Raw genomic sequence first — 27,377 nt, forward strand, 5'->3', positions numbered from 1 at the left:
GGACAGGCATCCTCCGCAAGCTGTTCTGTTGGGGCTTTTGAGGTTGGCTACCCCTTCTCATCTGTGAATTTATGACAGAGCGCACATTTAAGGTGCAGGTGAACACTACTATATCCTGTACTTTCTCCCAAGAAAACGGCATGCTGCAGGGCTCCATGCAAAGTGTTGTACTATTTGCCATTGCCAGAAGTCCAATTATGGATTGTCTCCTTTCCAATGTCTTGGGCTCCCTCTTTGTCAACGATTTTGCAATCTACTACAATTCTCAATGGACCAGCCTTCTTGAACAACCTCTTCAAGGATGTCTCGATCACCTCCACTCGTGGAGCATTGAACCCAGCTTCCTAGTAAGACTGTCTGTGTAAGTTTTTGGCATCATACGGAACTTTATCAACCTTCCCTACATCTAGGCCCTGTTGACCTTCCATTTGCACGTGTTGCCAAATCTTAGGACTTATGTTTGACAAAAAACTGTGCTGGTCTTCCCATGTTTCATATCTTTTGGCTCACTGTCTTCAGACCCTCAACACCCTTCATGTTATGATTGGTACCTCCTGGGCAGCGGACTGAGTGGTCCTCCTCTGCCTATATCGTGCCTTATTGCGCTCGAAATTGAACTATGGAAGCATAGTTTATTCCTCTGCATGCATGGCTGTCTATTCTTCAGTGTCTAGATTCTGTCGACCACCGTTTAGCATCTGGAGCTTTTTACACTATCCCCGTGGAGAGTCTTTACACTGAGACTGCTGAACCTCTACTGTACAATCGGCGAGTTGTCCTTCTGAGTTGTTACGCTAATCATCTGTCTTCCATGCCTGCTCATCCAACCTGTGCCCTTTTTTTCGATGGCTCCTTGGATTTAGGCTATGCAGGCAGCCATTCCTCTCTACTATCACCGGGAGTCTGCTTCCATCAACTGCTACATTCACTTTCCTTCCAATACCGTAAAACTTTCTTGACAAATGGGAGTACGACGCCACCTGGACTTCGCTCCCGGACCTGCCTTCTCCGTGACCTTTGTCAGCTTCCCAAGGATGGTACCCCTGCCCCCCCCCCCTCGTAATGTTTACTGCGGGCATTTGCTGCTCTATACGCACAAATGGAGGATGCCACATTTATTTATGCTGATGGCTCCAAGACCACCTTTGGTGTTGGGAGTGCCTGTATTATTGACGATACCCCTATTGATTTCAGCATCTTGCTCAATGTTCGCTTTTTACTGTGTAACTTTATGCTGTTCTCCAGGCTGTCCAATATATCTGTTGCCATCAGTAGATACAGTATATATTATTTGCTCAGCTCTCTTCTCAACCTCCAAGGTCTTTAATCCGTCCACCCTCTGGTCCACTGGATTCATGACTGCCTCCACATGCTCCACTTGGGGGGCGTCTCTATGGCATTCCTTTGGATCCCAGGACACATTGGTATATGTGGAAATGAGGCAGCCAATATAGCGGCAAAGGCTGCTGTCTCTCTTCCTCGGCCCACTGTTCGTATGGTTCCCTTTGCCAATCTACAGAGCGTTTTATGTCATGACATTGCTCTTTTATGGCACACACATTAATATGCACTTCAGGATAATAAATTACGGGACATAAAACCTTTTCCCTGTGCTTGGACCTCCTCCTCCCAGCCTCGCCGTCGGGAGATGGTAATTTTAACTAGACTCCGGATTTGGCACTGCCTTTTTAGCCATCGACACCTTTTAAGTGGCAATCCTCCCCGCTGTGTCCCCACTGCTCTCAGTTGTGGACGGTAGACACCTTTTACTTCAGTTTCCCTATTTAATCCGCTATGCGCCTGTTTACAGCTGTCGCCTGACATATCTTCCTTTTCAGCAGATGATGTGCGCTCAGCCGATCACGTCCTTGAGTTTATAAGTGTTAGTGAGATGACATTGGTCATTTGAAGCTATTTTCGGGGAAAAGCCCCCCTTCAGTAACACTTTTCTAAGATTTCCTTTCGATTTTAGTTTCCCTCCTCCTCGAGTTTTGCTCCCATTCCTGCTGATTTAAATTCCTGATTTGACCCTTCATTAAGCCACAGAATGGGCACTTATGACCATAGCTGTTTTCACCCTAAAACCATATTTTTTTTTAAAAAAGAAAGAAAAATCGACATTCAGCACTAAAGAGCACAGTCACATACTATACAATGCCATCTTCATGTGGCATCACATAACACAACACAGAACCTTACATTACAAGTCAAAGCCAATGACCAGTACTGCAAGTTATGGTTGACCTCATTGTTTGCTTAGACATTTGGCTTACTTGATGTTTGTTGGCAGATCATTGAGTATTTTTAATTCCTTGCATTTTAATCATTTGCATATATTTTTGTTTCATGTGTATAATTTGAAATTTTTAGTGTTCTTGAGTTGGTGACCTGGATTTTTGTATGAGGATTCCATGTGGTGTACTGTGCCACATGTTTACTTTAGTACATAAATGCTCAGCAGTGGAACAATTTTGAACAATGGAATAGTGATTTCCAGTGCTTTGGTTCCTTTGCTGGTGCCATTATTTTAATACCTTGTTTCTGTAACAAAAAAATCTTAATGGATTCAAATAGCGTATGGTAGACAAGTATTTATGTCAGTAGTATCTCTAATTGATCTAATTAATAATAAAAAAGATTGTGCAAAGGTTTTTTATGACACCTCTGCACGCAGCTTCTTTAGTGTATTACTGATAAACAGTTCGAGAAATTTAGCATCTTGTACAATTACATCTCCGTTTATAATAATATGTATATCTGCACAGCAAGAAATAGTGTTGCATCTCATGCAGAAGTTCACGCTTACAGTTTTCTGTATGTTTAAAAGTATTCTCCTTGCCTCAAACTAGGATTATGCATGAGTAGTTCTTTCATTGGCTACAAGTTGGATGCCCCTGTCCACTGGTTATCAGTATATTTGTGTCATTGACATATAAGAAAAAACTAGGCTTATGTTTGTGATTGGGGAGGTCAATAGTTCAGACCAGTTTTAATTTTTGCTGTTTTTAAATGATGCATTTTTAATATTTGTCATAGGTTTACTGATACAAATAGTACAATTTTCAAGCAGAAAACAGGAAGTTGTGGCATGGCTTGTACCTGCAGACATTGTGGCGGATGTAGGAGGCTTTGCAGTAAGCAGCGCAGCAAATCATCTGCTGAGAAACAGCCTACAAAATAAAGCAGCGGCGTGCCTGACCTCTGAAGCAAATCTGTCAGTGAACTACATATACTACAATAATGTAACATTAACAAATTTTTGGGCATTGAAAAACACTGGACTCGCATTCAGGAGGATAATGATACAAATCCCAGTCTGGCCTTCTGGGTTTACGTTTTCCGTGATTTCCCTAAATTGCTCCAGTCAAATGCCAGGATTCCCTTCCACAACCTTTAGTAATCCGAGCTTGTTTTCCATCTCTAATGGCCATACTTCTGATGGGATGTTAAACTTGTTGTCTTCCTTCTTGGCCCCCTTCTATACTAGTTTTTTAAGCTTTCCTTCTGTTTTTGGTTTCCCCACTTTTTTGAGTTTTGCTCCCGTTGCTGCTGGTTTCCAGTTTCGTTTTTTTTTTTTAGCTTTTCCTAAGTCACAGACCGGGCGCTAATGACCGTAGAGTTTTGTGCCCTAAAACCATAACAAAACAAAAAATCTTCCTTCTTACAGAAAGTTAATATCACCATGACACTTTTGGAGTTGTTTTAGTAGTATTTTTTCTAGTTAAGAAGTGAATTGTTTAAAGAAAACAAACATGTTACCACTAGGGATCTATACACAGATATCAGAAAGTTTCTTTTCGAGAACATTGCTACAGTGTATATGCCACCCATTGTGACTCCAGTGCTGGTATATAAACACTGACATGTAGGTGAGGGATTAGTTTAGCATTTGTGTCATTCTGCTGTGCATGTGGTAAATGTGGCAATGTGGACTAAGGGGACTTTACTATCAAGTTCAACCAAACAGGAACAACTTGCTGTTGTTCTTTGCTTGACTGCCAAATGACAAACATGGGTAGACATCCATCGTGATTGGAGAATGTGTGTGGGGAATCTGTCGAAAATCACTTTTGGGGAATGGTGCATCAAGTTCCGTGCTGGACGCAATTCCACACAGGACGCTGGTCGATCTGGAAGACCAGCCTCATCCATTATGGACAAAAACAAGTGGGCAGTTGACGATGGGATTAAGGCAGACTGGCACTTAACCATTCGTTCACTAGCAAATGATCACTCTGCAGCTTCGGGCGTGCAACACATTACCCAACAGGAGTTAGGCTTCTGTAAGGTCTGCATCCAGTGGATACCCTGGGTTTTGAATGTCAAACAAACAGCAGATCAGATGGCTGTCTGCCTGAAGCAACTCATGTATTTCATTGTTGAAGTAATGCATTCCATGAGCTCATCCTTTCAGGTGACAGAAACTGGTGCCAAAAATGGGAACAATGGTATCATCAATCATGCCCTTGCCCTGGGAAGTTCAAGAGCCTACCATTTGCTGGAAAGGTGATGCTCACTCTGTTCTTTGATTTCCGGGGTCCATTGCTTGTTGATTTCTAGGAACCTGGCTCCTCCATCACTAGAGTACATTACTGGAGAAACTGTGGGATGTAATTAAGGCAAAATATCCAGGAAAACTGCAACAAGTGATGCTGCTGATTCATGCTAACACACGTGTCCATATCCCGAATGTTGTGATGCAGAAGTTACACCAGCTCAAGTGGGAGACACTTGAGCATCTGACCCATAGTTCCGATCTCTTCTCATGCAATTATTATGCCTTTGATCCCTTAATAAAGGCCCTAAAGTTTCAACAAGTCCTGTCTGTTGTGAATATGCAGCAGGCAGTTATGACTTCTTCACACAGCAGGACACGGTGTTTTACCAAATATGTGACTTCAACCTGGTGCTTCGATGGGATGGTTACGTCAGTCCTTATGGCGAGTTTACGTGATTGGCCTACCAGTTCTGGGCTGTAGGACTTTCGAACAGAAAATATTTGATTGCCATTTATAATATTTATATCTACAAGCAGTGTTCATGCCAGTTCTGTTCTTTTTCGATAGAATAGGTTTTTCAGGTATGAAATGTATCACGTCTAATATTATTTGTTTGTTATGTAGAATTTCCATGATTTTTTTAATGATGCTGAAATAATAAAAAATAAAAAATGCATTGCTCTGACAGCTGTGATTAACAAATCGACAGTAAATGCATATTTGACAATATATTGTCATGGCTAGTGAGAATCTCAAACACACGTATGTTATATCTGACCCTGTGAATGTTGTGACTGTGTGTTGCATTAGTCACATACAAGCACTTCCACCTCTACATGCACACCTACATACATACTCCGCAAGCCACCATATGGTACGTGTTGGATGGCACCCTGTAACACTACTAGTAATTTCCTTTTCTGTTTCACTCGCAAATAGAGTAAGGGGAAAACGACTGTCTATATGCCTCTATACGAGCCCTAATCTCTCTTATCTTATCTTGATGGTCCTTATGTGAAAGGTATGTTGGTGGCAGTGGAATCGTTCTGCAGTCAGCTTCAAATGCCAGTTCTCTAAATTTTCTCAATAGTGCTACTCAAAAAGAACATCACCTTCTCTCCAGTGATTCCCATTTGAGTTCCTGAAGTCTCTCCATAACACTTACGTGTTTTTTTTTTTTTTTTTAATAGAATGTACAGGTAACAAATCTTGCAGCTCATCTCTGAATTGCTTTGGCGTCTTTCTTTAATCTGACCTGGTGCAGATCCCAAACACTCGAACAGTACTCAACAATGGGTCGCACTACTGCCCTATATGTGGCCTCCTTTACAGATGAACTGCACTTTCCAAACATTAACATTCTCCTAATAAACCAAAGTCGGCCATTCTCCTTCCCTACTACAGTCCTTATACGTTCATTACATTTCATAGTGCTTTGCAGTACTACACCTAGATATGTAATCGGTATGACTGTAAAATAGCATACTACTGATACCGTATTCAAACATTATGGTTTTGTTCTTATGAAAAGGAAAGTTGCTACTTACCATATAGCAGAGATGCTGAGTCGCAGATAGGCACAACAAAAAGGCTGTCACAATATAAGCTTTTGGCCGACAAGGCCTTTGTCGAAAATAGATGACACTACACACACACACACACACACACACACACACACACACACACACACACACACACACACACACACAAGTGTAACTCACACACGACTGCAGCCTCTGGCAGCTGAAGCCACACTGCGAACAACAGCAGCAGTGCATGATGGGAGCAGCAACTGGGTGGGGGTAAGGAGGAGGCTCGGACAGGGAGGGGGAGGAATAGCGGGGTGGGGTGGGGAACAGTGAAGTGCTGCTGGGGAGTGTGCAAGGATGAGGGGGAGAGAGGGTAGGGCAGCTAGGTGAAGTCAGAAGGTTAGACGAATGGCAGGGGAGAAGCGGGGGGAGGGGGGGTAGCGAAAAAGGAGAGAAGTAAAAAGACTGGGTGCATTGGTGGAATGAGGGCTGTGTAGTGTTGAATGGGAACAGGGAAGGGTCTGGATGGGTGAGAAAAATGAGTAACAAAGGTTGAGACCAGGAGGGTATAGGAACATAGGATATATTGCAGGGAGAGTTTCCACCTGCGCAGTTCAGAAAAGCTGGCATTGGTGAGAAGGATGCATATGGCACAAGCTGTGAAGCAGTCATTGAAATGAAGGGTGTCATGTTGGGCAGTGTGCTCAGCAGCAGGGGGTCCATTTGTTTCTTGGCCACAGTTTGTCGATGACCATTCATGTGGACAGACAGACAGACAGCTTGTTGGTTTTGATGCCCACATAGAATGCAGCAGAGTGATTGCAGCTTAGCTTGTAGATCACATGACTGGTTTCACAGGTAGCCTTGCCATTGGTGTGATAGGTGGTGTGTGTGTGTGTGTGTGTGTGTGTGTGTGTGTGGGGTCTATTTTCGATAATGGCCTTGTTGGCTGAAACCTCATTTTCTGACCGTCTTTTTGTTGTGCCTATCTGTGACTTGGTGAGTAGCAACATTCCTTTTCATAATATTGTTACATTCCATCCTGGATTTTCCATTCTTTGATGTTTTTGTTTTTCTTACTCATCTCCATTAACTTATATTTTTCTATATTTAGAGCTAGCTGCCATTCATCACACCAACTAGAAATTTTGTCTAAGACATCTTGTATCCTATAGTCACTCTATGACGACACCTTCCTGTACATTACTGCATTGTCAGCAAACAGCCGCAGACTGCTGCTCATCCTGTCCGCCAGATCATTTCTGTTTGTAGAGAGTAACAATCATCCTATCACTTCCCTGGGTTACTCTTGGTGATAGCCTTGTCACGTATGTCTATTTTTGTCTATTTTTATTTTGTGGGTTTCCTCTTCAGTCTGTCTTTGACTAAAAAGCCACTTTAATGGGAAGGAAGCACTATTTTCCATCTACGCATATTGCATTTTCTACTGTAACTGTTTTCTTCTCATTTGCTTTTACTATAGCTACGGTAGGTGAAGACGCTCTGCTTGGTCTAGTTGACCTACTACAGCAAGTTTTTCTGCGGAGTTTTCACTTGCATAGTTAGAGGGAATTGGGAGGAATATGGAGAACTGAATCAAACAAGCTCAACTGATATAGACTGAATCTTACTATGTGGCATTTCATATTGTTTAGCAGAACAGTTATTCTGTAAAATACTTTAGAAGAAAATGAGCACCATTTTTCTTTCAATTATTGCAGGTTTGAGGCTGAAATCGCCTTGCCTGTTCTTCCACCTCCACCGCCTCCACCTCCACCGCAGCAGCCACCTGTGACTACGGTGCAAGCACAACGAGCAGTTATAGGTGCCAATACCTACAATCAAGTGCAGCGGCGACTGGAAGAACAGCAGATGGTACCTGCAGTCCCAGATTATCAGACCGATCCACCACTGACGTTTGCACCAATAATACAGCCTGTCGCTCCCTATGCAGGAATTCCTCCGCCGCCGCCCCCTCCCCCGCCGCCACCGCCGCCACCTCCTCCACCTGTGTTGGTTCCACATCAAGTGCAGAGGGGACCTCCAGTGCGACATCGTAAGTTTCTCTTGTACTATCTACTTACTAATTTGTGTCTTTTATGTAACAGCTGATGGCATGGAACTAAAGACAGTGTCATATAAAATAGAATGGGATAGAATAGAATAGAGTAGAATATTTAATTGCCTTTCTGTATGTTTTCTATGCAGTTGGCTGTGTCAGTGTGTTCAGTACATAAAACAATACAATACTAATAGGGGATATGCTGAGGTGCAGATAGGCACAACAAAAAGACTGTCAGAAAGTAGCTTCTGGCCAACAAGGCCTTTGTTGAAGATAGACAACACACACACACACACACACACACACACACACACACACACGCACGCAAACGCAACTCACACACACATGATCGCTGTCTTGTTACTTCTCTCCTTTACTTCTACTCCCCCCTCCCTCTCCTCCTTCCCACCACCCACCATTTAACTTCCCGACTGCACCTAGCTGCCCTAACCTCTCTCCACCTTGTCCCTGAATGTTCCCACAAGCAGAACTTTACTGTCCCTCACCCCTACCCTGCTCCCGCCCCAGCCTCCTCCTCAGTCCCACCACGCTGTTGCCTCTCCCATCATGCACTGCTGCTCGCAGTCTAGCTTCAGCTGCCACAGACTGTGGTGTGTGTGTGTGTGTGTGTGTGTGTGTGTGTGTGTGTGTGTGTGTGTGTTCTATTTTCGACAAAGGCCTTTTTGGCTGAATGCTCATTTTCCGAGAGTTTTTTTGTTGTCGTTCCTATCTGTGGCTCAGCGTCTCCACAGAATGGTAAGTAGCAACTATCCTTCTCATAATATTCTTTCATTCCTTCATGGATTTTCCATTGTTTGACAACAATAAGTATGTTACATAAAAACGCTTATGCAAATCAAGTAGAGATAGGTGTTGAAATAATAACAACAGTAATAATAACTACTTTTCGAATATTCTGGCCTTGCACTCTGGATCCTCAGTTAAAATTCTTTGTTTCCTTTAGCATAAATTAAACAATTATAGGTATACATACTAGGCGGTGTTATTATCTTAACTACTTTAAAATGATTTTTGCAGCAGCTGAAAAAAAATTCTCCTTGACAACTCCTTCTATTGTAATGTGCAAAAGATGGTGGGTAGAAATTGCTAACTTATGTCTGTACATTTAAAAAGTAAATAAATAACTTGTAAATGGCAAGCATTAGCCATATTTACAAATTAATTTGTGAATGTAAAATGACACATTCCACATCATTACAATTTATTGTTCAAATGACCCATAGAAGATGAAACAAACTAACTAGCTAGCTGATGTACATCTAACTGCTTTTTTGTGCCACTTGAACAGGGTACGTGAACCCACTGAGTTACACCTGAATAGTAATCCATATTAAAGTTGTGAATGAAGGAAAACAATGTATGTAAATTAAATGCTGCAAACTCCAAGTAGGAATATCAACACTGTAGAAAAAGATAGAGTGCTTCTTACCATAAAGATGAAACGTTAAGTTGCATACAGGCACAGCTTACATGTAAGCTTTCAGCCATAGCCTTTGTCAGAAAAGGAAGACACACACATACCATTTATTCACACAAGCAAGCACACCTCACGCAGACTTGACCGCAAACTACAGCAGCATGGGCCAGACTGCAATTATTATGTGGGAAAGAATCAGCAGTCTGGAGGGACCAGGTAAAGGGAAAGGGATAGTGACAGTAATAGTAGTCAGGGAGGGGGGAAACAAGACAAATGCAAACTGCTGGAGTATGCAGGGACTAGAATGCACGAAAAAGGAGAGGAGTGGGGAAAGATGGGCAGATGCATTGGCAGAGGGAGGCTAACAAAGAGTGTGGGAAACAAGAATGGGGAGGAGATAATAGGACGGGGGTGGAAAGTGTTGGGTGGAAGATGTGGGAATAGTATGTTTTTGTAGGTTGAGGCCGGGATAATTACAGGTGCAGAAAATGTGTTGTAAGGGTAATCCCCATCTGTGCTCTTCAGAGAAGCTGATGGTGTAGGAGAGGATCCACATGGTTCGGGTTGTGAAGCAGCCATTAAAATCAAGCATGGTATGTTCAGTTGCATGTTGTGCCGCACGGTGGTCTACTTTGCTCTTGGCCACAGTTTGGTGGTGGCTGTTCATCCTGGTGGACAGCTGGTTGGTAGTCGTACCATTATAAAAAGCTATGCAGCAATTGCAGCAGAGCTGGTAAATGACATGGCTGCTTTCCATGTGGCTCAGCCCCTGATGGGATAGGATAAACCTGTGACAGGACTGGAATAGGACTGCTTGGTGGGTAGATTGGGCAATCATTATATCTGGGTCTTCCACAAGGATATGATCCTTGTGGTGCAAGATTGGGATTAGTAGCAGTATAGAGATGGACTAGAATGTTGTGTAAGTTGGATGGGTGATGGAACACCACTTTAGGAGGGATGGGAAGGATCTCGGGTGAGATGTCCCTCATTCCAGAGCATGATGGTAAGTAATTAAAGCCCTGGTAAAGGGTGTGGCTCACTTGTTCAAGTCCAGGGGGTATTGGGCGACAAAGGGGGCACTCGTTTGTGGGTGGTTCTTGTGGGTTGAGGATGGATTGGGGATGTGAGGGGAAATGACATGGGATATCTGTTTGCAGATTAGATCTGGGGGATAGTGCATGTTCGTGAAGGCCTCGGTGAGACCATAAGCATACTGGGCAAGGGAGTTCTCGTCACTGCAGATATGCCACTCCTGGATGGCTAGGCCATATGGGAGGAATTTTTTGATGTGAATGGGATGAAAGATGTAGAAATGCAGGTACTGTTGGTGGTCGGTGGGTTTAATGTAGACAGAGGTGATAATGGAGCCATCAGAGAGGAGGAGATAAGCTTCTTGGAAGGTGGCATGCTGGATTTAGGAGGACCAGGTGAAGCAGAAGTGAGAGAAGGTGTTGAGGTTGTGAAGGAATGAAGATAGGCTGTCTTAGTCCTGAGTCTAGATCATGAAGATATCCTCAATGAACCTGAAGCAGACTAGGGTTTGGAATTTGGGGAGGCTAGTAAAGTCTGTGGATGGCCCATAAGCAGGTTGGCATAGGAAGGTGCCATGCAGGTGCCCATGACTGTGCTGCCAATTTGTTTGTATACTTTCCCTTCAAAGAAGAAGTAGTTGTGGGTTAGGATACAGATAGTAAAGTGTATGAGGAAAGAGGTAGTGCGTTTGGAGTCTGAAGGACATTTGGGAAAGGTAGTGTTCCAAAGCTGTAAGGACATGGATTTGAGGGATGTTGGTGTATAGGAGGTGGCATTAACATCAACTAGTAAGTATCCAGAAGGTAATGGGGTGGGGATGGTGGAGAGGTGGTGAAGGAAGTGGTTGGTATCCTTGGCGTGGGAGGCTAGATCACGGGCAATTGGTTGGAGGTGTTGGTCAATGAGGAACAAAACTCTTTCAGTTGGGTCTCAATAACCAACCACAATGGGACATCCAAGATTGTTCAGTTCGTGTGTTTTGGGGAGCATATAGGTGGTGGATGTGCATGTTGTCATGGGGTTGAGGAGGGAAATGAATTCAGGGGAGAGGTTCTGGGAAGTACCTAAGGCTTTGAGCAGGGATTGGAGGTTATAATATATTTCTGGGATGGGCTCACTCTGGCAGAGTTTATCTGTGGAAGACTCAGATAATTGGCAGAGGCCAGCTGCCAGGGAGTCACTGTGTTTCGTAACAACAGTGTGGAACCTTTGTCTGCAGGTAGTATGATTAGGTCAGGATTTGTTTTGAGATTGTGTATAGGTAATCTTTGTTCTGCTGAAAGATTGGTGGTCTGAGGAAGGGACCTGGTGAAAGATAGTGAGGCTAAGCTGGAAGTAAGGAGTTCCTGGAAGGTGACCAGCGGATGGTTAGGTGGGTGGGAGAGGGATCACGGTTGGACAATGGTAAGAACTGAGAGAGGCAGGGTTTGATGTTGTAATTAAGTTGAGTTGGTTAGAGGGATTGGCGGCAAAGAAGTTTTTCCATTGCAGGGATCGTGAGGAGGAAAGTAGGTCTTTGACAAGTCCAGCATAGTTAAATTTGGATGTAGGGCTAAAGGCATGGTGTTTGGATAGGACTGAAACTTCTTTGGAGCTGAGGGTTTTGGTGGAAATGTTGAGAAGAGTGTTACGTGAATGTTTCGGCTCTGCATTTGGTGGAGTGTTGGTAGGGAGTTTTGGGATGTGACAAGTTGAAAAGGTCAGCAAGGGAGGGTTTAGGTGCTATGAGGGGTGAATGAGGAGGAACACTGTTAGTGGTACCCCCAGGCAGAAGGTTGGATAATTTGCAGCGTTGGTGTCTGAAATGCTGCTCCAGATGCTGGAGAGCAAGGATTCTGTTTCAGACATGTGATGTATGAAGTAGGACTTGCGAAGTAACAGCATCCTTCGAAGGGAGCAGAGGTGGTGCTAGGTTGCCTGTGCCATGGAGATGTGTTTTTGCAGGACTAGGTTCGTGAGGTCCAGATACTGGTGGAATCTGAAAAGATGGAGGTCATTGTGAAAGGAGGGATGGGATCTGGAGAAAGAAGCTTTTATGGTTATGCCATTTAGGTAGATTCCATGGTTTCATCAACATTTAACAAATAGGTCGTGGGATTGGATTTTAGCCAGGAGAAGGGATACTTCTGTGAACTGATGCAGATAGATGGAACAGTGGTCCATTCCTATGGGAAAGGATAAAATAGGTGTTGATGGTTGTGAGAGGAGCTGGGTAAGATGCATGATACCACATAAAAATATGCACAAACACATTGAAAGAATACATAAACATGGGAGAAAAGGAATGTATAAGGGAAGAGAGGGGAAAGGGTGATGAGTTAGGCCAAGGATCATAAGTGCGTGTAGCGTGGGCAGGTGTGGAAAGTAAAATGCTAAAGTACTGTAGGATGAGGGATGAAGTGTGATCAGTAGGAATAAATATAATTATGATTATTGTAGGAAAGAATGTGGGGCATCAGATGCTGCATCAACAATCTGCACTCTCATGAAGCCTGTGTTGTTTGCGGACAATTGCTGGTACAGTGTGGCTAGGAAGTAGATCAGTTTGGAACGCATTGAATAAACACAGGAAAGAAGATAGAGAATGGACACTGAGAAGAGTAATGCTATAGAGAATAGGAATAAAGGAAAACATCACAGGGTTGTAGGAGGGAAGAAAAGCCATTTGGTAAAATCAAACAATGGAAACTCCAGGTAGGAATATCAACAATGTAGGAAAAGGTAGATTGCTGCTTGCTGTAAAGATGACACACTAAGTTGCAGACAAATGCAATTAAAAGACACTTACACATAAGCTTTTGGCCACCGCTTTCATCAGGAAGAGAAAGAGAAACACACATCATTCATTCACACAAACAAGCATACCTCACATACACATGACCACCAACCCCGGAAGCTTGGGCCAGAATGCAAACAAATATCATATGGGATGGAAGCAGCAATCTGGAGGGGGTGGGGAAGGGGAAGGGATAGCAGTGTACGGGTGGGGGGAGGAGCACTGTCTGGCAGAGTGTGAGGGGACTAGATTGCTAACAGGCGCAGCGTCAGGAGGTTGTGGGGCAGGGATGTAGGGAAAATGGAGTGAAAAAGCAGAGGAGCAGGGAAAGATGGGTGGGTACGTTCGCAGAGAGCAGCGAACAAAGAGGGTAGGAGATGAGAATGTGGAGGTGGTGTTAGGACAGAGGGGGTGGAAACTGTTGGTGAAAGGTGTGGGGACAATATGTTAATGTAGTTTGAGGCTGGGATAATTACAGGAGCATAGAATGTGTTGTAAGAAGAATGTCCATGTCGTAAGGATAACCTCCATCAGTGCAGTTCAGAAGAGCTAGTGTTGAAGGGGAAGATCCAAATGAGTTATCTACATCTACATCATACTGTGCAAGCCTCCTAATGGTGTGTGGTGGAGGGTACTTTCAGTACCACTATCTGATCCCTTCAAACCTGTTCCACTCGTGACTAGTGTGTGGGAAGAATGATTGTCGGTAAGCCTTTGTATTGGTCCTAATTTCTCAAATTTTCTCCTAGTGGTCAATATGCGAGATGTATGTTGTCCGACTCCTCCTGAAAAGTGCTGCCTCGAAATTTCAATCGTAAATCTCTCTGTGATGCACAACATCTCTCTTGTAACGTCTGCCAGTGGAGTTTGTTTAGCATCTCCGTAACTCTCTCTCGCCAGCTAAACTATCCCGTGACGAAATGTGCCATTCTTCGTTGGATCTTCTCTATCAGTCCTACCTGATAGGGATCCCAGATAAATGAACAGTACTCAAGAATCAGGCGAACAAGCACCTTATAAGCCACTTCTTTCGTGGATGAGTTACATTTCCTTAAGATCCCTCCGATGAATCTAAGTCTGGTGTCTGCTTTTCCCACTATCTATTTTATATGGTCGTTCCACTTAAGGTCACTCTGGGTAGTTATGCCTGCATATTTTACGGCAGATGCTGTCTCCAGCTATTTGTCATCAGTAGTGTAGCTGTACAGTAGTGGATTTCTTTTCCTATGTATGCGCAATATGTTACATTTATTTACACTGAGGGTCAACTGCCAGAGCCTGCACCATTCATCAATTCTCTGCAGGTCGTTCTGCAAATTCTTACTATCTTCTGGTGTTGCTACATTGGTATAGACAACTGCGTCATCTGCGAATAGCCTTAAAGAGCTTCCGATGCTTTCTACTAGATCATTTATATATATTGTAAACAGGAATGGTCCTATCACACTTCCATGTGGTACTCCGGATGTTACCTTGTGGGCTTTCAAATAGAAAATGTTATGAGTGTGGCCCTCAACTATGTACCCTGAGACACAGAGTCGAAATATTAAAAGTCTTGGCCGGTTTTGTTGTCTAGGGGCTGGAATATGTAGTTGCTGCATTACAAGCCAAATACTGCTGAGTCTACAGTATACAATATGAATATACACATGAATCGAATAGTTGAAGGCTCCTATCACTCAGCAATTGCAAATTTTGTGTGTAACATAGACATTTATAAATGAAAGATAGCAATTAAATAAAATCTGCAGGTACTATTTTTAATGACTTTAAATGATGAGTACGATAGTAGAAGTATCTTTAAGAATGCCATTTATTGCTGTAAACACTTATTGGTGTCTAAAAGTCCAGCAATTAAACAAAATATAAGTTGAATAACAGGGAAACAATAGATTCCTACTTCGTAATTAGTTATGAACAACAACGTAGCTTGCGAGATATTAACTTCTAAACGCAGAAACCACGGAAATCTCAGAAATGCACAAATTGGCACGATGAAATATTTCTATCTCCCACGACCATGCACAAACTGTTCCACTCTCCATGTAGTTCCCGCGACCACCTGTCGCGCCGCCTCATCCAGCAGTCCCCTGTCCAGCACTTCCATCCAGTCTCCCCATTAACGAGCCGCTGTGATTGGCTAGAGCGCTCCCGCCATGTCTTCAAGCCAACGCACACTCACAAACATATTGAAACACATACAAAATTAAATAAATATTCCTATGGCTGGACCATAAACACGCTCTAACATACATTATTAAGTACATAGACAAATCAAATAAACATATATCAAAGGAATAGAAACAAAAGGAAGGCCAATAGCCTAATGTCTCTGTGCCTTCTAAAACACAGTAAATATTTAACCAATTTCTTCATAAATAGTATATATCGGATATAAACAAAGAATAAATATATTTATAAGCATGCTGCTACCATTTTTCGTGTAACTAGTTAGTACTTATGGCCTGATACTATTAATAGTAATCGGCCACATTGACCTCCTGTAACTCATGTAGTATTCAAGTTACATGCCTGTAATTCATACCAATTTAGGTTTACACTAATAGCTTTCTAAAGACATGTCGATCGAGAAAATCGGATGAACTTTTTAGATTTTGGAAGTCCATTGCTAGGTGTTACTTGTATAATTTACAGTCAGATACTAAACTTTAAACTAATAAAGATATTGAAAATCTGATTACAACATCAGAATTGTCATTCAGATAATGGTAATGTACATGTTTCTTTTAAAGTTATCATGATTCCTCTGGTTATATTAATTTCTACATGAGCTGTGAAATGTCTGTATTAATGGTTTCACAAAGTCTGCCATCTTTGGCACTCCCAGCATACAAGTCTCCTTCATCGACACAAAGCACAGTCCTCGTCACAGCATCAACATGGAATTCCCAGCCACACGGTTGGCCTGGACCATGTGCTGGGGCTACCCCTCTTGCATCGGCTAACATTCGGCACCATGCAGCCGCCAACGAGCCGCGGCCTGCTGAGAGGCCCCTGTGCGGTCACGCCAACTCCGAACTTAGAATATATTTAGGGCATTACAACTCGCCCGTTACCTCACAACCTTTACATCTGTCGATTTAGTTCAGTTAAGAGCGACCTGTTGAGTCCTGTTGCAAGAAAGTCTTGAATCCAATCGCAGGTCTGCTCTGCTTCTTTGTAAACTTGTATTTTTTTCATTAAACAGCAATGCGGGACAGTGTCAAATGCCTTAATGAAATCGAGGAACACGGCATCAACCTGAACGCTGTTGGCCACTGCGCTTTGGATGTCATGGAGCTGAGTTTCGCAGGATCTCTGTTTCTGGAATCCATGTTGATTTTTGTAGAGGAGATGTTCATTTTCGAAAAAGTCATGATTATTGAGCATAAAACATGTTCCATAATTCTACAACAGATTGATGTCAATGTTATAGGTCTGTAAATGTGTTGATCTGTCTTAAGGCTTTCTTAAAAATGGGAATGACCTGCGTTTTTTTCAATCGTTCGGTACCTTTTGTTGCTCAAGTGACCTACGATAAATTACAGCTAGAAGGGGAGCAAGTTCTTTCGCATAATCTTTAGCCATAGAATTTTATAGGTATCTCATCTGGTCCTGATGCCTTTCCACTACTAAGAGACTGTAGCTGCTTTTCAATTCTGTGATCGACTTTCTCAATATCTGCCATTTCGGCGTTCATACGACGATCGAAAAGAGGAACAATGTTAAGATCTTCCACAATGAAACAACTTCGGAAGACCAAATTCAATATTTTGGCCTTCTCTCTGTTATCTTCCTTTTATGCCCCGGTGTGGTTACTGAGAGAATGAATAGATGATTTTGCTGGCTCAGAGTTATCATCAACACTGGGTAGCACCTCGTACCTGTTGCTAAGAAGTAGGGAGCCAGCCGCATGGCCTGCTCCCTCTTTCACCTTCCGCCTAGGGTTTTTACTCAGGTCGGTTGACAACGTCTTATTTTCAAAATCATTGAACGCTTCTTTCATTGCTCTCCTTACTCATTTTCGCTTCGTTCAGTTTTTATTTATCAGCTAGGTTTTTACTTCTTTTGAATCTGAGAATTAGTGCTCTTTGTTTACCTAGTGCTTTTCTAACACGGCTGTTAAACCATGGTGGATCTTTTCCATCCCTTAAAACCTTACTGGAACATATTTGTCTAGGGCATACTGAATGATACCTTTGATTTTTTTCCATTTGTTCTCCACATCTTCGTCCTCATCACCGAATATTTGATGCTGCCTGCTGAGATATTCTGAAATTTGCACCCCGTCATCCTTGCTGAGCAAATATATTTTCCTTCCTTTCTTAACAATCTTTGTAGGACCCATCTTAATAGATGCCGTCACAGCCTTACGATCACTGATACCTTCCTCTATGTTAACTGTTCCGATAAGTTCAGGTCTGTTTGTTGCCAGGTGGTCTAAGACATTACACTCACGAGTTGGTTCTCTAACTATCTGCTGAAGGTAATTTTCGGACAAGACATCCAGAACAATACTACACGAATCCCTGTCTCTGGCACCAGTTTTGATGGCATAACACTCCCAATCTATACCTGGAAAGTTAAAGTCATTCCCTCTTACAACGGTATGACCAGGAAAATTACTAATGATATTCCGCAAGTTCTGTCTGAAGCGCTCTGCAACTACAGATCCTGACCCAGGTGGTCTATTAAAGCATCCGATCACCATTTTGACAGTTCTTTGATACTCTATTTTCCCCAGATTAATTCACCTTTGGAATCTGTGATAACCTAGCTAGATTTTATCGAATATTTTACTGCAATAAACATGCAGCCACCATTGGCGACTAACCTATCCTTACAGTAAAAGCTCCAGTCTGAACTTGGATTTCGTTGTCATTAATGTCTGGTTTCAACCAGCTTTCTGTTTCCAATACTATCTGTGTGTTATCACCTTTAGTAAGTGATACTAATTTTGGGACCTTTCATTGGATACTCCTGCAGTTTATTAAAATCATATTAATCTTTTCTATCTCTGATCTACGAGGACCAAGATTCTCTGAAGTTTCTGTGGCTGATTTAACAGGCAAATCATCTTTGAGCCCAAGGGGGGGTTTCTCTAACCTAAAAAAAAGTGCCATGTGCATGCCACATGTACTCCGCTACCCTAGTAGCCACTTCCTGCATGTAATGCTCGCCTGACCTATTAAGGGGAATCTTATAATTCTGCACCCGATAGCAGAGCTTGAGAAATTTGCATAAGATGCCGTTGCAGAATCGCTACCTTCTGGGGCAGCCAAGAGAGCTAATGTGCTGCTTCCTGGACTCGGGTAGGCGTGTCGGACCTGGATCGAGTCAGCCCGGAGGATTAACGACGAGGGCCGGTATGCTGGCCAGCCTGGATGTGGTTTTTCGGCGGTTTTCCATATCCCGCTAGGTGACTACCAGGCTGGTCCCCACATTCCGTCTCAGTTACGCGACTCACAGACATTTGCAGACGTTCGCACTATTTCATTGCTTACAATAAACGCAAACACCTTGGGTACACTACTAACAACCCAGGGGGTTCAGGGTAGCGGCAGGAAGGTCATCTGGCGACCCTCTGCAACTAACACTGCGAAAAACCGTAATAAAAAGGCCGACCCCTCATGATGTGTCTAGTGACACATGAACCCACCAATGCCTGCCACCCACGCTGGAGTGAGGATGGACCGGTCAGATGTTGCGTATCAGAAGCTGCAGCACCTTCCGGGTCACCAGGGGACTCCAGTCGCACCAAAGGTGTCGCAGGTCTTGTCATTGGTGCCTCAACATCACCGCAAGTTTGAGCATTAGCTGGAAGCTTGTCGACAGTAACCAACACAGCTTGCAGCTGTTTCTGTTTACGGAGAGCAGCCAACTCTCCTTGTGTCTGCTCACCACAAGCACAGTCCCTAGCCATATCGTACTGTGTATAAAATAGATATAAAGCGTCAAATTGCACTACTGAGTTTGAAAATATACCAAAGGAGAATAAAATAACACTAAAAGTTGCTATGCAGATTTCTCACTGTACTCTGAGATCGCAAGCTATTAAACAGAAATAAGTTTCTCTACTGAAGGTGATGTATTTACAGATACCTGTTATTAGAAATCTTGTTTGCCAAAAAATTACTGCACTAGATAAATATTCAGACTAGAATGCACTGATCTAAACTGTGTGCTGTCTACTAGCACAAAATTAAAACTTAGTGGCATGGCGGAGTTTCTGGCAACGTTAAAATTTATGCTAGGAAACCGCCCTCACAAGGATTTTCACAAGACTTATGTAACAACAAAAAATATGATTAATTTTCCAACCACTAGTCTACACAGTAAAATACACATGTACAGTTCACTTCTTTGTAGTAGCATGTGAACAAAAAACAGAGATTAAATTAATTTACAGTTTACCAGACAAGTGCTGCTGCGCACCCTCTCGGCTCGGCGGCTGCCGCTACACTTGTGTTGTGAAGCAGTCACTAAAATCAAACATGTTATGTTTTGCCAGCGACAGTTTGGCAGTAGCCATTCATCCTGGCAGTCAGCTAGTTTGTAGTCATACCAATATAAAAAGCTATGCAATAATTGCAGCTGGTAAAGGGCATGGCTGCTTTCCAGGTGGCCCAGCCCCTAGTAAGGTAGGATAAACCTTTGAAAGGACTGGAATAGAAAAACCTTGGTGGGTGGATTAGGCAGATCTTGCACCTGGATCTTTTACGGGGATATGATACTTGTTGCAAGGGGTTGGGATTGGTAGTGCCATCCTCTGAATCCCATGGACACGGGAGTGCGCATTTGGGTGTATATGTTGTTCTGTGTGTGAATTTGCAGGGAAAAGAGCTAGTGCTTGAAAGCTAGTTTGAATGCTGTTTTGTGTTATGTGTTAATGTGCTTCACTTGTCAGTCTGCTATAGCTGAGTGATTGCCTTTCCCTTATTTAACATTCATAATCAATTGGCACATAAATGAGCATTAACAATATTGCATTAGTCACATACAGTTAAACACCTTTATATATTAATCCTTTGGGAGTATAACTTCCTTCAGTATATGGATTGGGCAGTGCATCATCAGGAGATGAGGTATGTTTCATTCCATTTCTATACAAAAAATATCCATTCCTATGAGTAATAAAATCAGAATTGCAAATGAGCTTCTGCATAATGTTGGCATTGAGTATTTTATTGTGATAATAAAGATCCACAATATGGTCTTTTCCAATGAAATTTGCTCTTTCTCTTTGCATTACAACTGCTCCAAAGAAGTAAGTAATTCATCATTGGTAGAATTAAGCAGTTTTGGCAATAGCTAATGATGATAATTAAGTCAAGACCCTATGCTGTCGACAGGTGGGACAGTTGAAAATGTGTGCCGTGACCGGGACTCGAACCTGGGATTTCCTGCTTACATGGCAGACGCTCTATCTATTTGAGCCACCAAGGGCAGAGAGGATAGTACGGCTGCCGGGGTTTATCCCTTGCATGCTCCCCGTGAGACCCACATTCCCAACTTAATGTCCACACACTACATTCGTAGTACCCTTGGCCACTACACTCATTACTTGTGGCAGACAATCTGACCAAGTCCCGTAAGAGTTTGGGCAATGTGTGTGCATCCGCACAGAAGAAGGAGGTCATTGCCAGTTAGCCTGAACTATATATGGAGATGGTATCTGTTCTTTTGGACATGTCCGAAAGAACAGATGCCATCAGTGACCATGCCGCGCTCTAGAAAGAAATGCTCACACGGCAGACGCTCTATCCATCTGAGCCACCAAGGGCACAGAGGATAGTGCAACTGAAGGGGTTTATCCCTTGCACGCTCCCCGTGAGACCCACATTCCCAACTTAATGTCCACACACTACATTCGTATTGCCCCTGCCCACTGCGCTCATTACTCGTGGCAGACAATCTGACCAAGTCCGGTAAGAGTTTGAGCAATGCGTGTGTATCCGCACAGAAGAAGGATGTCATGGCTGGTTAGCCTGAACTATATATGGAGATGGTATCTGTTCGGACATGTCCAAAAGAACAGATACCATCTCCATATATAGCTAATGATGTTCCAAAATGAACATGAAAGTGGGGAGATAAGACAAGAATGGTTGCAAAGTACTATTCAAAGTGTATCCTAACTGAGCAGAGTATTTGAAGCTTTGAATGTATGGTATCACCAGAAGTAGTTTTGTTAGTCAATTTCAAGTGTAAAGCAATTTTTAAATTCCGCCTGAGGTTCAAAACTATTATCTCTATTATATTGTTGTTGTTGTTTTGTTGTCGTGATCTCCAGTCCAGGGACTGGTTTGACGCAGCTGTCTGTGCTACTCTATCCTGTGCAAGCCTCTTCATCTCCAAATAACTACTGCAAGTTACATCCTTCTGAATCTGCTTAGCGTATTCATCTCTTGGTCTCCCTCTACGATTTTTACCCTCCACGCTTCCCTCCAGTACTAAGCTGGTGATGATGCCTCAGAATGTGTCCTACCAATTGGTCCCTTCTTCTTGTCAAGTTGTGCCACAAATTCCTCTTCTCCCCAGCTCTATTCAGTACCTCATCATTACTTACATGATCTACCCACCTAATCTTGATCATTCTTCTGTAGCACCACATTTCGAAAGCTTCTGTTCTCTTCTTGTGTAAACTATTTATTGTCCATGTTTCACTTCCATACATGGATACAGTCCTTACAAATACTTCCAGAAAAGACTTCCTGACACTTAAATCTATACTCAACATTAGCAAATGTCTCTTCATCAGAAACATTTTCCTTGCCATAGCCAGTCTACATTTTATATCCTCTCTACTCTGACCATCATCAGTTATTTTACTCCCCAAATAATAAAACTCATTTACTACTTTACGTGTTTCATTTCCTGATCTCATTCTCTCAACATCATCTGACTTAACTCAACTACATTCCATTATCCTCATTTTGCTTTTGTTGATGTTCATCTTATATCCTCCTTTCAAGACACTGTCCATCCATTCAGCTGCTCTTCCAGGTCCTTTACTGTCTCTGACAGAATTACAATACCGTCGGCAAACCTCAAAGTTTTCATTTCTTCTCCATGGATTTTAATTCCTATTCCAAATTTTTGTTTTGTTTCCTTTACTGCTTGCTCAATATACAGATTAAATAACATCGTGGATAGGCTACAACCCTGTCTCACTCCCTTCTCAACCACTGCTTCCCTTTCATGCCCCTCGGCTCTTGTAACTGCCATCTGGTTTCTGTACAAATTGCAAATAACCTTTCACTCACTGTATTTTACCCCTGCTACCTTCAGGATTTGAAAGAGAGTATTCCAGTCAACATTGTCAAAAGCTTTGTGTAAGTCTATTAGTGCTAGAAATGTAAGTTTGCCTTTCCTTATGTGTTCCAACATTTCTACAGAGTCCAAATTGATCTTCACCAAAGTCAGCCTCTACCAGTTTTTCCATTCATCTGTTAAGAATTCGTGTTAGTCTTTTGCACCTGTGACGTTTTAAATTGATAGTTCAATAATTTTCACATCTGTAAACACCTGTTTTCTTTGGGATTGGAATTACTATATTCTTCTTGAAGTCTGAGGATATTTCACCTGTCTGATACATCTTTCTCAGCAGATGGTAGAGTTTTGTCATGGCCGGCTCTCCCAAGGCTGTTAGTAGTTCTGACAGAATGTTGTCTACTCCTGGGGCCTTCGTTCAACTTTGGTCTTTCAGTGCTCTATCATATTCTTCACACAGTATCATATCTCCCATTTCATCTACCTGTACACCCTCTTCCATTTCAATAATATTGCCCCCAAGTACATCATCCTTATATAGACCCTGTACATACTTCTTCCACCCTTGTACTTCCCCTTCGCTTAGGACTGGTTTTCCATCCGAGCTCTTGCTGTACATACAGATTGTTCTCTTTTCTCCAAAGGTCTCTTTAATTTTCCAGTAGGCAGTAACTATCTTCCCCTTGATGATATAAGCCTCTACATCCTTATATTTGTCCTAGCCATCCCTGCATAGCCACTTTGCACTTCCTGTCAGTCTCATTTTTGAGAGATTGCACTCTTTTTTGTCTGCTTCATTTACTGAACTCTATCTCGGCAATTATTTATTGATAGTAATAACTCAAAAGAGCATATTAGTGCATACTAACATGAGAGACATCAGCAGTATGCATTCGTGGTTAAAGAATATAAATTAAAACTCTCAAAATAAGAAGTAGTGATGAGAATGTGTGGTTGCAAAAGCTTTGTACATAAGGTTTGGCTTTTGGATTTAGACTGGTAATTCCCTGCACTGCCAAAAGTATGTGACTATGAAGGAAGAGAATCTCATTGATAATAATGTTGTTAGGATGCGTAAAGAATGTTAAAATGATAGATTGAAATCATGCAAAAGTGGATTAAGAGTTGGTGGCTGCTAGTGGTAACACAACAGTGAGTAACAATGGCAGAAGAGCTGAGGTGGAAGGAGGTGCAGCAGAGGGACAGCAAGACACAACATTGCGTACATCAGTGCGGATCTTGGCAATCATCTGATTTGCACAGCACCGCCAAGTCTACAGCTTCTGAAAGCTCATTTGTAGGATAGTTGTACATACAGCAAGTGAATTCCAAGTTGAAAATTCCTATGAGAAACAGCCGTTGCATGTTGTCAATAATTTCTGCTGTATGATGCATGTGTTTTGTCCTCTTCATTGGGAAACCAGGAAATACACTATAGTAAAAATATTAATTATTGCAGGTAAGTCTTAGTGGTATATTGCACTTAGTGGAAAGTTATAGATAATAGTGGTTTCATTAGCCCAGTTGTAGGTCTGATGTTAATGTACAAATCTATGTACATTGAAACCATGGAGTCTGGTTTTGCAATAGATATTTTGCTAGGGAATAGACACACTCTACTAGAGAATAGAAATAGTGTTGAGATTTGGAACTGGTCAGTTGACTATTTTTCCTTCATCATGAACGCAAGATCGTGCTGCAGTGGAAGCAGATTACCTGGTTTAATGGATAATGATGAGCCCAGGTTTGACTCAAAGGCCCACACGAATGTAGGTCATGTATTATGCCTCTAGAATGGTTGATTCGTGAAATCCCATGGAAACCTGTATACTATTCAGAGGAAAAGGAAAGCAGTGAATGCACTGAAAACTGCTGTAGTACCAAGGTTTCGTCTTAGAAAGAATGTAGAAATCACAAGAGTATGAAAAGTAGCTGTATCATTAGCTTCTTCACAGTGACTACACCTGCTAACAGATTGTAATCCAAATGAGATTGTTTTCTTTGTTTGCACAAGTAAACTGTCCGAACACATTGCTATACGTCATTGCGCAAAGCTAATAAACACATTTGTAACTTTTCATTCAATACTTAAAAATACTTGATTTCATATAAGGATCTAAGTGAATAAAATGTAAATATAACCGTGTACATTTTAATGATTAATCATTAGCAATAACTGTCTTAATCCAGTACATCTTGTATGTGGTAGCCGCTCAGTCTTTGGAACGAGGCTGATACAGAGGTGCTGATTGTAAATTATACCAGCATTTAATGGCAGGCTGCTGATTAGAATGGGGCTTTGAGATGTGGCTGGCTTTTACAGGATTTGGGTGCTATATCAGCTGATTTATGCCAATCACTGCCATCTCAGTAAAGTTCCAGAGGTCAGTGTGCACCTGCACTGTGTGTACTCATTCTGGCAGTTGTAATTCTGCAGTGACTGGCAAGATCAGCTGTAATATTTTATAAAGGTCTTCCCAAAGAGGGGTGAACGTTTTAGTCTTTCCCATTTTTATAGCTGGATTGTTAAGTAGTATCCTTGCCCAGGCTCATACTCTGGAATTTTCACATTCTTTTGACTCTGTTTAACGTGCGTAATTGTAGGAGGACAGTTTTCAAGTGCTGGGAGAACTGTTTTACCATTGTACAAGGGGTTTTCACTAAGAGATACAACACTTTCGTTTTTCATTTTTCTTTCAGTTGGAAAAATGTGGAATTTTCTGTGGGATGTCACTTTAGCACCTATAGTTTCATGAAGCTCCGATAGGTGGCGGTTACTATATTTAGCTTTTAAAATGGCATCTGTAATGGAGGTGTGTTCCAAGCAGAGAGGTGTCATTGAGTTTCTTTTGGTGAAAAACCAGAGCATCTCAGATATTCATAGGTGCGTGCAGAATTTCTATGGAGATCTGGTAGTGAACAAAAGCATAATTTTATGTTGTCCATGTTGGACTGTTTTTCAAGGAAACTGCAACTGTTTTGAGAATAAAAATTCAAATAAAACAATCTATCTGTGTCAGTCACTTTTATTTTCTCCCTTGATGTGTTTTGAGTGTTTATACTCTCATGGTGGAAAACAGCTGCATCAAGCTGGTATACGTGTAACAAGATATCACTTTTTTTTCCACCTGAACATGAAAGCATAAACTCTGAAAATGCATCGCGGGGGAAAATAAAAGTGACTGACACAGATAAATTGTTTTATTTGAAATTTTATGAACAAAAGCATGTTGAGTCGTTGGGCGACGTATCTTTAATCGTCACAACAAGGTCGCGCAAACCTGTCCAGTCTCTCACATGCTGGCTGGCTACACACAGCTGTGACTCTTACAGTGTTGGAAAATTTGGACACTCTCATTTGAGGTGATCGACGGATCACAATCGAACACCTCGCTGTACGACTATACGTCTCTGTTGGTAGTGCTGACACACTTGTCCACCAGTCGGGGTACTCCAAGTTGTGTGTTCACTGGGTTCCTCACCACCTGAAAGAAGACCATAAAGAGCAATAAAGGATCGTTTGTGTGGAATTGCTTGCGTCCATTACGAGGTTGATCGTGACAATTTTTTGTTGAGCATTGTCACAGGCGATGAAACATTGTTCATCACTTCAAACTGAGACAAAACAGCAATCCACAGAGTGGTGCCACACTACCTCTCCTCTGAAGGAAAGATTCAAAGCTGACAACAGTCTTCTGGGACTCTGAAAGGGGTTACCCTGTTTGATATCCTTTCTCAAGGCACAGCAATCAAGTCAGACGTGTTATGCTACCCTCAGGAAACTGAGGAAATGACTTTGGTGTGTTCATCGCCACAAAAATGCAAGTGAACTTCTCCTCCTCCATGACAACACAAGGTCACAACTAAAAGGAACTGACAAAACTTCATTGGACTGTTCTTCCTCATCCATCCTACGGCCTGCATCTCACATCTTCTGACTTCCTTCAGTTTGGCCCAATGAAGGCTGCATTCCATGGGAAGCAGTACATGGATGATGGGGATGTTATTGATGCAACAAGACGTTGGTTCCAACGTCGACCAGTAGAGTGAAACCTTGTGGGCTTACAGGCCCTGCTAGTAAGGTGGCATAAAGCCATCACGTTGAATGGACATTATGTTGAAAAACTGGGTTTTGTAGTCCAAAGAGTGGGGAATAGTATGGTATATGGGAATCCTGAATAAAAACAACCTGCTTTCAGACAAAAATGTGTTGCAGTACTGGAAACTCCTTTTAGCATCAACATCTGGAGGCTACTTATCTACTTGGACCATTAAAAAATTATCAGCACTACAATTTTTTTGTGTTCACAGGAATAATATACTGAATAAACACCAATTATATTACAGGTTTTCCCCGCCAATATCCATGCATTTTTTCCATTGTTCTGGCAGCTTCCAAGCATAGAAAATCATTCTTTATGGGTATCCAGTGTTGTTGGTGGACAAGTACATGAAGTTCATCATTGGTGGTGAACTTCTTACCCCATATGACCTCTTTCATCGCGTCGAATGGGGCATAGTTGCTAGGAGCCAGATCTGTCTAATATGGATGATGTGGTAGAATAGTAAACCATAGTTCATGCATTGTGTCACAGCCTCAATTTCTCTGGCAGCGTCATTGAATGAATGCGTCAGCAGAGTTGCTGCAGTGAACTACAGTACAGACAACTGTTGGGGGTTGTATTGAAGGGGAGCCAGTCCACAGCAATATCCTTTCCTGATCCCATAACACAGACACCATTTATTTCTGCATGAATAGTCCCGC

The 27,377-nt window shown here is 42.3% G+C and overlaps 1 protein-coding gene across 1 annotated transcript in view; it reads left to right on the forward strand.

Annotated features, from left to right (window-relative positions):
- The window catches only part of LOC126195258 (RNA-binding protein 42-like), a 358,082-nt gene that overhangs the window by 31,310 nt on the left and 299,395 nt on the right, over positions 1-27,377 (forward strand). Inside the window, exon 2 of the mRNA XM_049933783.1 lies at positions 7,750-8,084. Coding sequence (XP_049789740.1) covers positions 7,750-8,084 — 335 coding nt within the window. The remainder of the gene's footprint in view (positions 1-7,749; positions 8,085-27,377) is intronic.

This window comes from Schistocerca nitens, chromosome 7 (assembly GCF_023898315.1).
Source record: "Schistocerca nitens isolate TAMUIC-IGC-003100 chromosome 7, iqSchNite1.1, whole genome shotgun sequence".
NCBI classification, from domain to species: domain Eukaryota; kingdom Metazoa; phylum Arthropoda; class Insecta; order Orthoptera; family Acrididae; genus Schistocerca; species Schistocerca nitens.